Below are 18,501 nucleotides of genomic sequence, written 5' to 3'. Positions count from 1 at the left end.
CTGTGGTCTCTGAGTTGGCAGGTGAAACAGAGAGCCTGTCCCAGACCCAGCCCCCCATAGCCTGTGGGAAGCAGGGACGGTCTGCTGGCGCAGTGGTGGGAAACAGAGAGCAGCGGGGTGCCCACTGCAGCCTGGTATGATTGGAGGAGCCAGGAAGGCAGGGGACCCCCCGGGCTGGTGCTGAGTGAGCAGGCCAACCAGGAACATCCGTGTTCACGGTTACTCCCTGCCCACCATGCTCTTTGAGTGTGTGTCTTATCGGTTTCCTGGCGGTTGTAAGGAGTCTTTATAAATTATCCCTGACTGCTCATAGACCATTATACCTAAGTAGGAAGCACAGAAAACTTATCAATGAACGTGCCACCCTCAAACATTTTAGCCCCTGGTCATATCAACTGTATTGGTAAATATATCAGCATTGTTTCCCACATATTTTTGTGTGTCTGTTAGTGTGCTTGCATTCCTCTAGCTCAGAGACTGTTGAAGGGGAGTGTCTTGACCTACATTTCCCTCCCACGACATCTGTCCCACGACAGCTGTTTTTCCCTCGATTTATTTTCAGCCATAATACTACAGGGTCAAAGGACATCGTCATTTCGATGATTCTTAACTCACGTGGCCAAACTGTTTTCTAGAAAGCTCTTGTCAATTTATAGCATCACCATCATGGGGAAGACCCCCAATTTCATCCTTTCTCAATTCTATTTAAATTTTAAATTTAGTCAGGGAAGTTTGCACGTTTCAGCATTCTGGCTCTCCTTCAAACATCTGCCCTGGTGCTTTTCTGTGGGCTGGTCTCTTCCGTTATGACAGTGACGTTTGATCCTGCAGCAGCTTGAGACCTGGCAACAATGTACCGGGACATACAGCCAAGGGCTGTGTCCAGAGGATCCAGTACAGAACTCAGGACCACAGCCATCTGGTGTTAAAAAGTGGAAAACAACAACAGCAAACCTTTCCTTCACAGATGCTCAAATATAAATAACAAAGGAACTTCAGGGAAGGGGAGCCATCTTTAAATCCTGCCCACACAGATACTAGGAGCTGAGAGGTGGGAGCCAAGCATTCAGCCCAGGGCATCACACACGTGTTCTACGATGAGCCACAGCCCAGCCTTGCACACCACAGCCACAGCTCTGGGGGGGTGGGGTTTGAGAAAGGAATATTCGACTTCTGTATATTTCTACCTTCTGCTTTCTTCCGTGTTCATTTAGGACACATAATGTTGAGATAAAGACACCTCCCATCTTTCCACGTCATGATCACTTCTGATGTTTTCTCCCCCAGTGTCCCCAACCACCTCTCTTCAGGAAGTGCACGTGAGCCGGGAGACCATGGGGAAGATCGCAGTGGCCAGCAAATGTAAGTTCAGCTCATCTACTCCTACACACACACACGCACGCACACACACACACACACACACACACACACACACACACACACACGAGGCTGCTCAGACCTCTGTGCAGCGGACCCAGGGAGTGTCTGCTGCTGCCTCTCATGGCATGGGCTTCCTGGTCATTTCCCACGTTCAGTCCTTCCCAAAAGTCCTGCTGAGCAGCCCTCCTTGGTTAAACAGTGATAATTACAAGCGGCAGCAACAGAAACAACCTCGTTGCTACTGAACTTTAAGTTCAATTTTTGTTGGGTTCATTTATTTATTTGTGTGTGTCTGTGTGTGCACACTTAATGTGTGTGAGTGCATGTGGAGGTCAAAGGGCACAGGAGGAGCGTGCTCTCTTTCTACCATGCGGGTCCCAGGATAGACCTTGGGTCAGCACAGCAGGCCCGTTGTTGCTGAATTTCTTAGCCAACATCAGGGTTCTCTGTCCCCCGACTGCCTCCACGCCACACATATTTCCTGCCATATTCCTCCTTCTGCCTGCTCAAGCCAAACTTTCCCTTTCCAGAAGCTGGTTCCTCTTCTTCCCACCCTCCCAGATGGGGAACCAGGATTCATCACCAGCCCGCCACTCCCTGGCACTCTGTTACCTGCTCCCCTATCTCAGGCTGAGGGTGTGGCTCAGAGGGTGTGACAGGGTACAGCGATCCCAGCACTGGGCAGTGCTCACAGAATCCTGTTGGTCAACCCATGAGCTCCAAAAGCAATGAGAGTCACTGTGTGAAAAACTGAAGGAGAATGCAATAGAAGAGCATACCTGTCGCCAGCCTCTGTGCTACACACACACACACACACACACACACTCACACACACACTCACACACACACACACTCACACACACACACACACTCACACACATACACACACACATACACACACACACACATACACACACACATACACACACACACACACACTCACACACACACACACACACACACACACACACACGTACAGAACTCCTTAGGATCAGAGTTGAGAGCTAGATGACAGACTTCCGCCTTTAGGTGGTAGAAAATGTTCTATCATCAAGGGTGGTGGTGGTGGATTCTGTCGGTGTGTGCACTAGAAATGCTGACTATGTACCTTAAATGGTGAATTGTATGGTATAGGAGGTCCCAAGAAGACACTCAAAGAAATAAAATCCTTGGGGTACTAAAAGGATTAGGTGGATGGCTGTGTCAGATACACCTTGTGCTGGTTTTGTGCCAGCTTTGACATAAACATAGTAATTTGGTGGAGGGGGAGCCGCAACTGAGAAAATGCCTCCATAAGATCTGGCTGTAGGCGAGCCTGTAGGCTGTTTCCTAGTTAGTGATTTTAGAGGACTCAGCCCATTGTGGGAGGTACCATCTCTGGGCTGGTGGTCCTGTGTTGTATAAGAAAGCAGGCTGAACAAGCCAGGGGAAGCAAGCCAGTAAGAAGCACCCCTCCATGGCCTCTGCGTCAGCGTCTGCCTCCAGGTTCCTGCTCTGAGGACTTTCATGAAGAACTGCCGTATGGGAGGGAGTGTTAGCCAAATAAACCCTTTCCTCCTCACCTTGCTTTTGGTAAAAACTGACTCAGATGCACCTCAGGCAGTGCTGAAGTAAAAGACAGGTATGGCCCCTGCTGCTAATTGAACTCTTGCTCAGCCTCACACATCAGAACACCCAACTGAGACAGTGACCCTCAAAGGCTGGGACCATGACCAGCCCAGAAGACCCTCTTGGCAGGACTCATGTAATATGGCTGAAGAGCTCACGAGCAGACCCTGTCTCACAGTCTTTAATAGTTTGATTACCTCCATTTGCTCCTCCGTGCAGTGATGTGGTGCTCGGCTGCAGTTGACATCCTGTTTCTGTTAGATGGTTCACACAGCATCGGCAAAGGGAGCTTCGAGAGGTCCAAGCGCTTCGCCAGTGCTGTCTGTGATGCCCTGGACATCAGCCCTGGCAGGGTGAGTGCAAGTGCATCTCATCTGGTGCCCTTTGTTTCGAGTTACAGGATCCTCGCTTTGAGCAGAGGAAGGAATGGATTGTCTGTGGGATGCAGAGGACTAAGGGGCAAATTACAATGTGGTGGGACTGATGCTGGGGTGTCAGGGATCGGCCAAGGCAGCAAAGTGTGCCCCTATACTGGCTGGTTTTGTGTCAACTTGACACAAGCTGGAGTTGTCACAGAGAAAGGAGCCTCGGTTGAGGAAATGCCACCATGAGATCCAGCTGTAAGGCATTTTCTCAACTAGAGATCAAGGGGGAAGGGCCCAGCCCATTGTGGGTGGTGCCATCCCTGACCCAGCCCATTGTGGGTGGAGCCATCCCTGGGCTGGTAGAGCTGAGTTCTATACAAAGCAGGCTGAGCAAGCCAGGGGAAGCAAGCCAGTAAGTGACATCCCTCCATGGCCTCTGCATCAGCTCCTGCTTCCTGACCTGCTTGGCTTCCAGTCCTGACTTCCTCTGGTGATGAACAGCAATGTGGAAGTGTGAGCTGAATAAACCCTTTCCTCCCCAGCTTGCTTCTTGGTCATGATGCTTGTGCAGGAATAGACACCCTGACTGAGACAGCCCTTCATCCTCCTCAGGGTGCCCCTTGTCCTCCTTGGTGTGGCTTCCCACACAGCCAAGTAGTTCTGCATTGTCTTTCCAGCTAGTTCCCCACAGGTGGGGGCAGAAGTTAGGAGAGTGTACACTTCTCTCCTGTGGAGCTGGCAGAACTCCTAGGATGGCACCAAATGGGCATCCATGAGCCACGTGAATAACCTCCTTCCCTTACATCTGGGGGAAGACCGCCTCATCCAGGCTCACGGCTGTGGAGGGATGGGCACGGATCTGGTTTCCAACTATAAGGAGAGATTGTGTTTAAAGCAGCTTAATTAAGTCTCCGTGGATGCTCTGTACGTGACCTGTTGTTGAGGAGGATTTAAGCGATGGAGGTCTTCCCTCGCAATTAAAATTTCATCCCTGGCTCCTTGGAAAACAGAATGCACACCGAACAGACCAAAACATTAGTGGGAAACATCTCTGTCCCTCTGTCCTCTCTGGCTCCTTGAAAAGATCTCTTGTCTGAGGGAATCCATAGAGCACCTTCAGGTCTTGTCTTCCTGGTGTTGAATGTCTCGGACAGCAGAGCAGGGCTCTTGTTGACTTACCCACAGCACAGTGAGTGCAGACATCCCCTGAGAGGCCCACACAGGCCCTCGGCATCCCTCACCCAGCAGCAGACCTCCAGCCTGATGGCTGTTTCATCCCCAGCTGAACAGGAACACCAGGGGCTTGGTGCCTCCCTTCATGGGCCTTTAAGAAATGAATGCTCCCTTGCACATAAACATAGGCATGTCCAATGCTTCCACTTCTCGAGGCCCTCCTATTCACCTGACGCGTAGCAGCTGGGATCCTAGTCTGACAGTCCGTTCCTAAATGCTCCCATCCACACTAAATGCTAACACCATTTCCTGTCACCATAAACGATTTCCGGCAATCTGAATGCTCATTGGCAGGGACAGGTAATAATCAGCTAGGGCTTCCATTCATCCTTAATTATGAATGATCAGGTAGGGTTCAAATCCAGAAAGTGTATGTGTGTATACACACTCACACATACATACACATTCACACACTCACACACACACTCATAGTTATACTTTGTGGATTTTTCAACCATGTAAACCCACCCAAAAATGAAAGAAAATGAAGAAGCCATAATTATTTAAATTAAAGACCAGTCACAGGCTGAGAAAGGAAGGGATTTTCCAGGCCAACATTCTGGGCTTAATCCTGTAAAAGCTGGAGGATTTAGGAACAAGCAAGGCTTGTAATGGGAGCCAGATTGTCTGGAGAAAGGGTGTCATTTGCAAGTGTGCGCACACTGCCCTGGAGTGCAGCCAGCCAGGCCTGGTCTCTGGCATGCTAGAGATGCCACTCATGGTGTCAGTGGGGCGTCAGCCTAAAGGAGCCAGGGCAGAAGCCTGCCGGGTCTCCACCTTCCTCAAGACAGGGCTACTTTAAAAATAACCCCCCTCCCATCACTAGTGGTGCAGATGTATATATGTATGCATATGCATTGTGGTGTATGTAACCATATATACCACTCTTCCCGGAGGAAGTGGTGTAAGTGTAAGGGTTAAACAGCATTGGCGTTTGGCTTGTATATTCTGAGTGAGTGTCCTGGAACCCCTGAGGCCAGCAAGTTGGGAGAGAAGAGTATGATATATACATTCTTTAACTGTTTACATCTACTGTACATGTGTGTGTACTCATGTGCAGTCAGAGGACAGCTACCAGGAGACCGTTTTCTCCTTACATTTGTGGTTCCCCAGGGCATCAGCCTCTGCAGCAAGCACCTCACCCTGAGCCAGGTCGCTGGTCCTGAATGTACATTCTGATCCCGTGTTCTGCAGAAGAGAATAAAGTGATGGCTAAGGTCACGGAGCAACCTCAGACAGCGCTAAGCTGAAGAACTGGGCTCTTGACTCTTAGCCCAGGACTTGCCCTGCTAGCCCATCTGGCTCTCCCATTGGCTGGGATGATATACTGTCACAAAGACCTTACTCAGCTGCCACGCAGCCAGTTGACAACCAGCAGAGTTGTAATATTAATAAATGCTTAGCCAATAACTTGGGCTGTGCTCCACAACTAACTCATAGCTTAATGACCCATTTTCCTCTAGTCTAAGTTTTTCTACTGGTTACCTCTCCTCAGGTTTATGCAGAGGTCTTCCTCTCTGTCCTATGGAATCTTATGCACCTGACTATTTCCCAGAATCCCTCCCTCTTGCCCCTCCCCTTTTCAACTGCAGGAACTCCCACCTCCTGTTTTCTGCCCCAGTTCATTGGCCAAAGGCCTTTTTATTGACAGGTGAATGGTTTTACACAATGCTCAAGAGAGCCTCCCCACACAGTGTCTGTAGTAGTGAAGAGGGTCAGGGACATGGAATGGGGTGGAACACAGTCAGAAAAACAGGAAAACAACCTCTTGGCTGACACTGTCGGGAGCAGATCACTACAGCTCAGGGGACTTAAGTGTCTGTGCGTCTTGATTCTTTTTGGTGCCATTGTGGCCAAAAAGGAAGAACAATTTGTGTGTCTCATGGTTCCAGGAAGATTTTAGCCCATCATGGTGGGGAAACCCTGGCTAAGATGTGGCTGCATCTCTGGTGGTGAGAATCTGAAACACTGTAGCTCTTTATACAGTACAGTGTTGAGAACCTGAAACATTGTAGCTCTTTACACGGTACAGGGGTGTGGGGGGAAGAGAGCAAGCAGGCTGAAGCTAGGGCTCGGTGGATGGTTCAGAGGCCAGCCTCTGAGACCTGCTTCCACCAGCCTGACTGCCTAGTCAAGGCTCCAGCAGCACCACAGGCTGGGGACTGAGCTCCGGAATGTGAGCCCGAAACATATTTCAGGTTCAGACCGTGATGTAAAAATGTATGGGGTTCTCGGGCAGGGCCTGTTAACGGAGAGCCAGAGCTTTCTCTGGAAAGCTTCTCTATAGGAGGGAGCCATGCGTGTGAAAGAGTGCAGACAGGCTCCATCTTGAGAAAGTGAGCCATGGGTGCTTGGGGAGATCAGTTTGGGTTCAACCTAAGAAAGACTTCCTCTCAGCAAGGGGGAGGAGTTCAGTCGCTAGAAGAGATAAATGTGCTTGTTCCTCACGCAGGAGGACTTGAGTTCTGTTCCCAAACCCGCATAAAAAGCTGTACACAGTGCTACACGTTTGCAATCCCAATATTGATGAGACAGAAATAGACAGACCTCTGGGGACCTATGGCCAGCCACTCTAGCCTGACCAGTGAGCCCCAGGTCCCCGATAAGAGACCCTATTTCAAAATACAGAAAAACACCACCAACGGAGAAACAACACCCAAGGTTGGCCTCTGGCCTCTTCGTGCTTTTGCAGACACAAGTATGCACACGCACACCACACACACACACATACACACACACACACACACACACACACACACACACACACACACACATGCACAGACCTGGAGGAACAGAAAATGATGTCTGCTTGGGTGAGCCAGTGTCCTGACTGACCACCGACTGACCACTGGTACCTCTGCAGAGAGGCTCCGCTGGGTGGCCTCGGCTTTTCTGCCTCTTCTGTTTGCTGTATCCGATCAGACGCTCATTTTGATCCCTTTTGTTCCCAGGAAGACATTTCCAAGTAGCTCTAAGTTGAGAGTGTGGACGGCCTGTTGTTGAGGTGGGCTGGAGTGTTTGAAGTCTTCCTTTTAACTTTACAAACACTCATTTACTGCTTTAATAGCCCCTGTGACTGAAACCTGGGCGGGTTTGCTTCTGTGGTCAGTAAACTGCAGATAAAAGGCAGCGATTTTACTCCCAAACCACCAATTAAATAAAAGGCCTTAGCCAGTGACTGAGGCTGTTTGCTGTGCACTTGTATTTGAAGCTGTGTCCTTCCTGGTTAGCCCAAGCCAGGGGCCCAGCTGCTGGTCTCCAGAGAAGTCCTCCCACCTGTTTGACCAACTTCTTCCTTACATGGTTCAATACAAAGGACAGAGAGGAAAATCTGCACCCACACATTCCCCATTCGCCAGATCCCCCTCCTCCACCTGCTCTGATTGGTCACCAGATCTCCCTTCCCCCTCCCCTGCCACCCACTCTGAATGATCACTGGGTCCCCCCCAACACCTGTTCCAAGCACCCTTGCAGATCCACTTCGTATAGTTCAGGCAGCATAAAGATGTGCTTCCATTTTCTCCGTTCCTATGAAAGTTAGCATAGGTTTACACATTGCTCTCTGTCCCCCGTCTTTCTATATCATATTATCTTGGAAAGTCTCATCATCTCTATATATATACACAGATAGATAGATATCGCAAACATGCTGTGGTCTTATAAATACCCCATGCACTGTGTAGAAGGCATCTGAAGGGTAACCCCACTGTGCACTTTTAGCTGTTAATACATATGCTGCCCTCCATAGATGTGACACCAGTTTACATTCCTGCCCACAGTGGCAGAGAACAGTTTGCTTTGCAGACATTGCATCTTTCTTTTTCACAAGCTGATAGTCTCATTCTCCTAAGGCCAAATGTCCCGCCATTAAAGAACCATCTGCTTCCCTTCCCTGGATCTTCGATCGTTGTTGTCCTTTTATACATGGAGGAACTAACCTTTGCCTCCTTGAGCTGTAAATTCTCTTTCTGTTTTGTCTTAACCTGTGACTGTGTGGAAGTTTATCAGACTTCACAACCTATAAAAGATTGAAGACTGGATTTGAGTTCCTGGCAAACAAGGGAATTCTCCCAAGAGTTCTTTCAGAATGTTCCTGGTTGAGATACTCAGCCCTGAAGCTTGAATCCATTCACAGCATCTCCTTGAGTTTGCGATGGTCTTTCTGGTTGTTTCAGTACCATGCTGAGCTCTCAATCTTCTCCACTGGCTTGAGCTCTTGTTTCATGTTATTTTCCAGGGAAACCATGGCAGACTTCCTTCCACTCGACTTCTCAAGTTACTCCATGACTCTGACCCACAGCACTCATTTTTCTCACGTGGCCACCCAAGACTTAATGTCTTTCTGCTCTTAGTTACCAACAACTTTCCATCTGTGGAGCCATCTGGTTGACCAAGGGCATCAAGTCATTGTCTGCCAAGCGCTAGGCCAGCTAAGGGATTGTTGCCCTGGGGACTCTAGTAGTGTCTTTGCCCATTTGAAGTCTTTGCCAGAGCTGGCCTGCTGAGCCTGTGGTACCTCTGGGGTTTGAGAGCTGAGGGATAGGAGCTGGTGGTCACTCCAGATGCTCAGCGTCCTGGCTCCAGTTTTGTGAGGCATGTGTCAGGTTTTCTCCTCTGGCCTCCTCGGTTAGGAACCTCAACCTGTCAGCTCTCTATTTCCTTACCTGAACCTCCAGATCCACTATTGCTTGTCTCTGTTTTGTGAGCTGTCTGTCCCTCAGTCTGACTTTTTTCTGGCTTGGCAGGAGTGGGTCACCAGTGAGGTACAGGGCTCGGTGGCTGCGGTTAGGTTAGGCAGGAGCCTCCGTGGAATCTTCTGCTGGGTTTGAAAGCGTTTTGCTACCAGTCTGCATCCACCCTGAGGATGCAGGCGGACAGTGCTTCAGAGAAATCCAGATGCCGCAAGCCCAGTGACCCAGGCTTCTTTTCCTTGGAGTTCTGGGTGGACAGGCCTTGCACGGTGTCTTCAGTCATGTGGGCATCGACTGGGACCCCGTGGATGGGTGATGTGACACATGGGTTTGTACACAGAGCCAAGAGGCCTGGCTGAAAGCTGCTGGCAGCCCAGTGGGGATAGCTTCCAGTGGGCAGGTACTTCAGGATGATTGACTGTCACAGCAGAGCACCGGCCATTCTGACCATATCCTCCCAGATCCTCCAGCTGCTTTGCACAACCACGTTTCAAGGGAGGCTGGCAGGAGCCACCACACAGGATTTGTTGAGTGGCCGGGAGAGAGACGTCCATCTTTCTTCTGGGGAATGTTCATGATTTGACTGAAATCTCTGGGGCCTCTGGCCCTGTCTCCTCCTACAGGTCAGCGTGGGAGCCTTGCAGTTTGGTTCCACCCCTCATCTGGAGTTCCCCTTGGACTCCTTTTCAACCCGACAGGAAGTGAAGGAGAACATCAAGAAGATGGTTTTCAAGTAAGTGTAACAGGAGCGTGCGCCATGCAGACGCTGAAGCCAGCTGCCCGCTTACTTTGTCCATCGTCTATCCGTCCGTCCATCCTTCCTTCTCTTCTTTCTTTCTTCTCCTCCTCCTCCTTCTTTGGAATAGGCTCTCACTGTGTAGTCCAGGCCAGCCCAGGACTCCCCCTGAACTCACAGAGATCAACCTGCCTCTGCCTCCCTGAGTGCTAGGATTAAATGTGTGCCTCACCACACTTGGTGAAGCTAACTGCAGTTAAACCTGCTTCCTTAAAGGTTTGTGCTTCCCCACCTCAGGCTCCAGCTGTGCACAGCTGGCAAGTCTCAAGGCTGCCCCCTACTGTTACAGGGTGGCACCCAGGTGGGACTGTAAAACACCAGTTATATGCAGTTGTCAGTTACATGGAAAAGAGAGTTTCTGCTGGGATGACGCATGTGAGACTATGGGAAGAATGTTAGGTCCAGCCTCAACTCTCCATTGCGATAGCTCTCAGTTGGGGGGTTCACCACACTTCTCCAAGCTGCACTTTATTTACATTCTGAAAGAGAAATTTCCCTTCTGTCACTAAGAATGCTGTAAGATTGTGGAGCTGATAATGTGCTCAGCTGCATACACAATGCATAAGTGTGTGCGTGTGGTAGGGACTAGTGACGGTGTGTCCATGTGGTGGGCAAGCTGAGACAGGCAGCCACAGGGGTCAGCACTTAGAGCTGCTGACAGGGTGAATCCAACACCTACGGAGGCCGATGGCAGCCAGAAGTTAAAGAAGCTGCTCAGCTGACGCTGACTCTTTTTTTTTTTTTCCTGAGGGAACAAAGCTTAATTTACTGGGACTGGCCCTCCCTGTGGCCTGTAGAAAAACTATGAATTCCTTGGGGCTGTCCATAAAGAGAAGAAAAGAAAATTTACACACACACACACACACACACACACAGAGAGAGAGAGAGTGGATGAAACAAAAGGCAGTGTCCAATAACTTCATACACAAAAATATATAATACATGTATACATACATATCATACATACATGTATGCACACAAACATGTATATACATACAGAACTACAGACACACACACATTTACACATACAGTGGTTAGAGCAAAGCTCCAGCAAGCAGGCTGAAAGCATTTCACACATATATACATAAATACACACAATTGGTGGATGGAGCATGCTGGAACACACACAGAGACAAACCTTACACGTACACGTACACACAGTTGGTGTGTGGAAGGAGCCATGTTCCAGCCTCCACTCTTTGTTCTTTCTTCCACAACGTATATATCCTGGCAAAATCTTTCAAGCAGTATACAATTATAATGTAGTTAAATTTTGTTTTCTTCTAGTAAATGATTATGAAGAAAGTGTGTTCCCCAACAACTTTGCAAGAAATAACATTAAGTGGTACAGGTAAAGAAGACAAATTATTACCCAAAAGATACATTAACAAAGTGTAACCAAGCAAGATAGTTTCCTCAGAGGTAGATTATGTGTCATCATTATTGCTGGTGGTTAGACTTCACTGGGATCACAACCATAGCATAAAGAGTTACGCCTTAGTTTTCAATTTGAACTGGGCCACAATGACATTTCTTAGAGTCCACTATGAAGCATGATTAGTGCTGTCTTCAGACCGTACTGAACATGTTTCTGGTATATAAGAATCAAAATAATTCCCTCAGATTAATAATAATGCCTGATTAGCTTACAATGGTAGTTAAAAAAACAAAACAAAACATCCACCATCACCACCACCACCAAAAAAAAAAATTTCAAAAAGTAAAAAAAAAAAAGAGAGTTTCTCTTACTTGCAAGCAACAAATTGTAGTTACAAAGAGAGGAGTAATTTTTTTATTATTTATCTTTAAAAGTAAGCTTGCAAGAATCTTAGGGGGCTGGAAAGATGATGTACTGGTTGGTTTTGTGTCAACTTGACACAAGCTTGAGTTATCACAGAGAAAGGAGCCTCAGATGGGGAAATGCCTCCATGAGATCCAGCTGTAAGGCATTTTCTCAACTAGTGATCAAGGGGGGAGGGCCCAGCCCATTGTGGGTGGAGCCATCCCTGGCCCCGCCCATTGTGGGTGGTGCCATCCCTGAGCTGGTAGACCTGGGTTCTATAAGAAAGCAGGCTGAGCAAGCCCTGGGAAGCAAGCCAGTAAGTGACATCCCTCCATGGTCTCTGCATCAGCTCCTGCTTCCTGACCTGCTTGAGTTCCAGTCCTGACTTCCTTTGGTGATGAACAGCAATGTGCAAGTGTAAGCTGAATAAACCCTTTCCTCCCCAACTTGCTTCTTGGTCATGATGTTTGTGCAGGAATAGAAACCCTGACTGAGAGATGGCTTAGTGGTTAAGAGCACTGGCCAGAGATCCTGTGTTCAATTTCCAGCAACCACATGGTGGCTCACAACAGTGTAGTCACATACATAAAACAAATAAATCTTTAAAAAAAGAATCTTAAAAGAATCACAAATCTAAACTTTTATATAAAAACAGTCATATCTACCTTAACTCTTCAGAATGTATATCTACTAACGCATATCATGAGCAATTCTTATTAATTCATATCAGGAAGCTGAGGGGAAAAGTGGGCATAAGAAACCAGTCCTCACCAGTCCGGGCTCAGTGAGAGTCACGTCAGCCAGTGCTGCCATTGTTCTTGTTCCTGACCATGAAGGTCCCCAGCTTAACTAATGAGTGTCTCTCTGAACTTCAAACTGTTTCCTAAGGTTTTCTACATCAGAGCCAGTAGCAAAAGCATCTCAGTCTAGCCTCACTAACAACTTTATCTTCCCAAATGCTTTCTGAAGGTGGTGGTCATTGCTAACAACCCACATCTCTAAATTCTTTGCTAGGGTGGTGACCGAATCATTAATCTGCTCCAGCAGCAATGCCTGAAAGAGACCGATATTAGTTCTGTGAGGCCAGAAACACTGTCCAGTGAGAGGCTGGAAACCCCCTTAAAGTTTGCATATAACTCTCTGATTGGGAGGGATGTGAGGGCAGCAAGCCGAGCAGATCTCCATAACATTGTGATGTCCCTGGGACATGTGGTCCTCGGGGCAGCACTGAGGTACACTCACATGGCTGTGGGAACCAGTGGGCTGCATCCCATGAGTTCTAAAGCTATTTGTCTTTCCCCCTGCATGCCCTGAACAGTAATGTCATGACAATTACAAATCAGCTTTTATGAAAAGGTGCTCATACATGCATGTATACGGATACATTTTGTGTGTGTTAAAGTTTGCATGTGTCTCATCGTCTGTGTGAGACTGTGCTCTATATACATATGTATAAATTTAGGCACACATATCATACACCCTGGCTCTGCTCTGCTTTCTACTGTGCCTGTCCTAGGCAGAGAGTCCAGTGATGTTCTGTCCGGGCGTCTTGCCCCAGCCAGTCCTTGCCACATTTCTCTTGTGAGGGTCCTAAGCCCTGAGGTCCTTTTCCAGTCAGAGGTCTCTCTCTGTCAGTTCACCTGCATTGCCAGCACCGGAGGCCCCATACAGGGCACAGAAGAATCCTCAGGGTCTCCTAGGAACCATCTTGACTTTTCTTAGATGGTTTATTGCAGCCCCTTTTTCTGCCCTGGGTCACCCAAGCAGGAAGAGGAGTAAGCCAAGCTAAATGCAAAGTATAAATGAAAAGAGCACCCGGTGTGTTTTCAAGAGCTGTGCTGGAAAGAACCAGTATTGGCACCAGACAGGACCAAATGCTCTCAGCACAGAGGACGCGGACTTACCCCAGGGAGACAGAGGGCAGGGATAAGAGACAAAGACAGGACATGGAGGACTAACTAGAGAGTGGGGAAGGGCTATTTGTCCTGGGTTGGGGTGGGGGTGGGGACAAAGAACTGCCTCTGGATAGAGAGGAGACGTGACCTTAGGAAAATGGCGGTGTATAATGGTAAAGGGGGAAACCCCACATTAGGATGAGGTGTTTAATTTTCATCGGGCATGCTTAGTTGAAAACACACTGCACAAAAACTTGCATGCTAGACTTCACAACATTACTATCCATAACAGCTTCAAAATGGAAGCAACCAGGATGTGAAACTGGTCACTGGATAAACAAAATGTGGTATATCCACACAACTGAACGGTATCCTGCTCTGAAAAGGAACGAAACGCTGGTTAGTGCTACATCGTGAATGAAGCAAGGAATCACATTCCATGAAAGAACCTAGGTACCAAGGTCATCGCAAAGTCACGCAAAAGCTTCCTTTCATGTATCATTTTTTATTGTGCCAGTGAGCAAACCCAGGCCCTGACGATGAAGACAGACGCTTTCCTGCTGAGCTACGTTTCCAGTCTTTTACCCGATTTTCCATCGATTCTCCTTATTTGCATGATTCGGCTTAGCACATGCTCCACGGCATGTATGTGGAGGTCAGAGGACAACATTGGGACTCAGTTGTCTCCTTCCTCATGCACGTGGGTTCCAGGGCTTGGACTCAGGTCACCAGGCTTGCCCGGAAGTACCGTTGCCTGCTAAGTCATCTCGCTGGCCCTTCTGTTCTGTGACGTCTCTAGAGCAGGCAGATACCTGACATCTGTAGTAACTCACAATGCCATGGGCTTGGGGACCAGGAAGGTTGCCTACGGATTCGGGGCTTTGAAACAATGAAAGGGTTGAGCTTAGTGTTATGGTTACACCGCCGAGTGTGATAAAGTCACATATCTGTTACTTTAAAGGGGGAACTCATGGCCTATGAATTATATCAGTTGGAAGCTTATAAAACCCTTTAGACTCACGCATGTACACTACAGTGTATTTGGAAAAAAAAAAAACAAAAAGGACTTGTCTGACTGGCTTAAATTAAGACAATTTGAGTAGCTTTGATTCAAAAGGTTAATCTTCAAAACTCACCCAATTACAAAGAATCACTATACAAAGGCACACTAGACATTTATCTAGTGTCTGGTCCAGTGTATGTCACATTTCATGTATGTAATATATGCCATGTGTGCCCTATATGTCATGTGTGACGTTTATGTCATGTATGTCACATGGGCTGTGTATGTCATGTGTCAGGAATGTCGTGTATGTTATGTGGGTCATATATGTCATATAGGTCATGTATATGGTAGACCGGACCCCACCCAGCCAACCATCCCCTCCTCTTCCCACCTCCCTAAAATGATTAGTTGAACATTTCAGTTTCATTGAGAACATCATGATTCATGACATGAAATGAGAAACACTGAGAACGCTGGGGGCTGGAGGCCAGTGTGATGGCCCAGCACATAAAGGCCCCGCTGCCTGCCATGCCTGATGCCCTGATTCCCGTTCCTGGGGCTTGTGTGTAGAAAGAGAAAGCCGACACATGCAAGGTGTCCTCTGTCTCCCACACGCAAATCATGGCATGCACGTGCCACTACTCCCGATACAGAAATTAATACACAGATGTAAGAAAATCTCAAAATTCCAAAAGGTGGAATTTAAATTAAAATTTAAAAAATATTCCAGAAGAGGGTGCAGCGATGGCGTCCCCATGCCCTTCCTTCTCTGAAGAGAAGCTTTGCACACTGGACTGAGGAAAGCACTCGCTGTCCCAGAAACCACCCCAACAACTGCTTTCTTGCTGTCATAATGGACTTTAGCTGTACCCGTGAGGACTAAAGTCAGAGACTATGCGGTGGCTGCTTCTTGCACGGCACAGCACAATAACCCAGCCCCAGGTCTCCTTTGACTCTCGGTGTGTCTGTCATAACCAAGCACGTAAGCACAGGTGGCCTCAGAAGTCAGAGGTAGGCAGCAAATCCCGTGGAGCTGAAGTTACAGGTGGTTGCCAAGGTGCTGGGAACTGAACTTGGTCCTCTGGAAGAATAGTGCAGGCTCTTAACCCCTGAACCGCTTCCCCTGCCTGCCTAAGCCTTCAGCTGCTTCCAAATCACATCAGCATTCACACGTGGCTTTAAAGACATTTGGGACTGCAAAGTCTTTTGTTATTTTTACTTCATGTGACTTGACAGGCAAGTCCTCGTGAAACTTTTTTATCTTGATTTCCTGATAAGCTGAATATTGCAAGTACAATGCTGTATTTAATTGTTTCTTATCAATGCTGTATTTAATTATTTCTTATTCTCTCAGAGGAAAACACATGGGCTGATCCTGGGATTTTTGCCTAACCTTTACAAAAGCTCAGACCAATTCCCCTTACTTACCGTGAGGTTCCTTATTCCATCTCTTTCAAAGTCATCCTACGGTAGCTCACTTCCACCACAATTGCTGTTCGTGTACAATTGCACAACTGGTTTAGAACTTAGATTGTTTAGCCCAGTAACACACGGCTGGGCTCCTTCCCAACTTCACCCTGAATGACTTCTTTGTTTCTCCTCCTGTCCTCAGAGGTGGGCGCACAGAGACGGGCCTGGCCCTGAAACGCCTGTCCAGAGGGTTCCCCGGAGGCAGAAATGGCTCTGTGCCCCAGATCCTTATCATCATCACGGATGGCAAATCTCAGGGGCCTCTGGCTCTACCCGCTAAGCAGCTGAGAGAAAGGGGCATTGTCGTGTTTGCTGTAGGGGTCCGTTTTCCCAGGTAAGTAATGCCTCAGTCATTCCGTGTCAGCTTCAGGCACCGGCTTCATGGTACCCTCTGCTTTTACCTGAACCTCTGGTTGTAAGCATCAGAAATGAACTCAGACTCACTAGACAAAAAGTGGAAACCGACGGGACCAACTCATTTTGCCACACGTGTGTGACTGGAGGCAGGAGCCGTGGGATTCAGGACCGCTCAGCTCCGCGCTGTCCGCCACATCCCTCCAGCTCCCTGGACTGTCCTCTCAGCTTGGCTTTCTGGGAAAGAAGGAGGTGGGGTCATGGACGACATTTCCACCCACATCACATCTCCATGCTGGGAAGTGGGTGTGTCTCCTGCTTCTCCCATCCCAGTGCTGACAAGCCTGAGTCACACCCACACCCCAGCTGACCATGGAATCTATGTGAGGTCCACCCCCCTTCAGCCACCCTCAACCAGGGGTTGAACAAATCTGCCTTCACAGAAGAGAGGGTCATATGCCCAAATGCTCTCAGCCTTAAAACCGGATATGGCTCCTATCCTTTGGTCTCTAGTCGTAACTAGAGGTGAAATGACTGGACGGCAAGCTTCCATTAAGTAGCTTGCTGTGGAGAGAAGCAGAGGCCAAGCAGGTAAGCTGCGGAATCATAGGAAATATGGTGGATGGAGTGGCCAGGGGGAGACCAACTCTGTTGTGGGTGCTAAGGAAATGGCTCCGTGGGTGAGAGTACTCCCTGTGCAAGTCTGAGGACCTGAGCTTCGATCCTCAGCAGTGGCCCTATATACCATTACCCCAGAGCTATAGGGCGAGCAACAGGAAAATCTGTAGTAGTTTTAGTGACGGCTGCTGTCTGAGAGAGCAAGGTGGAGGCGCAGGGCCAGACAACTAACAACTTCTGGCCTTAGAACACACACACACACACACACACATATGTACACATACCTACACCGCATGTATATAAACACATAAACACCACACACACACATATACCACACACTTATACTGCACATGCACACACAGAGGTAGGCACATACACATATGTACACATACTTACACTGTACGTGTGTATGCACACATATACTATAGACATACACACACAAAACACATACCCACATGTGCACATATATGCACACATATACACCACTCACCCACACAAACACAACACACACATGTAAGCACACACACACACACATACACACACACATATTTACACCACCACACACACAGATTCTATTTTAAGACTCTGGTGTGGATATTGCTGAAGGCTTTGGTGTTTATGGTGAGCACAATGCAACGCTCTTGGCGTTTTGACAGAAGTGGCATTTTCAGGGGCTCACGTTGGCCGAGGCACTAGGGAGGGGGCTTTAGAACAACTCAGACCAGAGACAGTTGCATTCAAAGCACTAAACCAGTGCGTGCTGGACGTGCTGGTAGGGTGGGGTGCACTGGGGCATACTGGGGTACGCTGGAGAGTACTGGGGCATGCTGGACCTGAACTGTGTGCTTGAACTCTAGAGGGAATGGTGGTGCCCTTTCCCAGCGTGGCAGAGAATAAAGAGAGCAAGCCCAGCACGACATCTGAAAGGGTGCTCTTTCTCTTTGGCCCCTTTCCTGCTGACTCAGCCTCTTTGTGATGCTTCTCCACCCTAGTTAGTGCCTGAATTCCTTGGGCAGCTTTTGAGAAAGCCTGCTGCTGGGCCAGAACAGTGGAGGGGGGACCAGCAGGCCACATCTGAGAAGGCCCCTCTGTGTGCCAAGGGATAACTGGGTACCAGGTGAAAGTTCAGCCTACACGGAGTCGACTAAGTTGGGGAGTTAAGCACCAGTCAAGTTTGGAGCTTGAGGACTTTCTCTTTCTATCTGAGTTTCAACCACGGCATCTTCTCTTCGCATCACAGGCTGCCTCATCTTCATTCATTTTTAAACTGTCTCTGTATCAGGGTTCGGGCACACTGCGGTA

At 48.4% G+C, this 18,501-nt stretch overlaps 1 protein-coding gene across 1 annotated transcript in view; it reads left to right on the top strand.

Moving 5' to 3' along the window:
• The window catches only part of VWA2 (von Willebrand factor A domain containing 2), a gene marked incomplete at both ends in the record, with an annotated part of 29,746 nt that overhangs the window by 2,095 nt on the left and 9,150 nt on the right, over window positions 1-18,501 (top strand). The window contains 4 exons of the mRNA XM_080911568.1: window positions 1,288-1,362; window positions 3,208-3,341; window positions 9,901-10,010; window positions 16,370-16,561. Of these exons, the coding sequence (XP_080767694.1) occupies window positions 1,288-1,362; window positions 3,208-3,341; window positions 9,901-10,010; window positions 16,370-16,561 (511 nt within the window). The remainder of the gene's footprint in view (window positions 1-1,287; window positions 1,363-3,207; window positions 3,342-9,900; window positions 10,011-16,369; window positions 16,562-18,501) is intronic.

The sequence above is a fragment of the Micromys minutus genome (genome assembly GCF_963924665.1).
Source record: "Micromys minutus genome assembly, chromosome: 2".
NCBI classification, from domain to species: domain Eukaryota; kingdom Metazoa; phylum Chordata; class Mammalia; order Rodentia; family Muridae; genus Micromys; species Micromys minutus.
The sequence above is the reverse complement of the archived record's forward strand: the minus strand, read 5'-3'. Positions and strand labels throughout refer to the sequence as shown.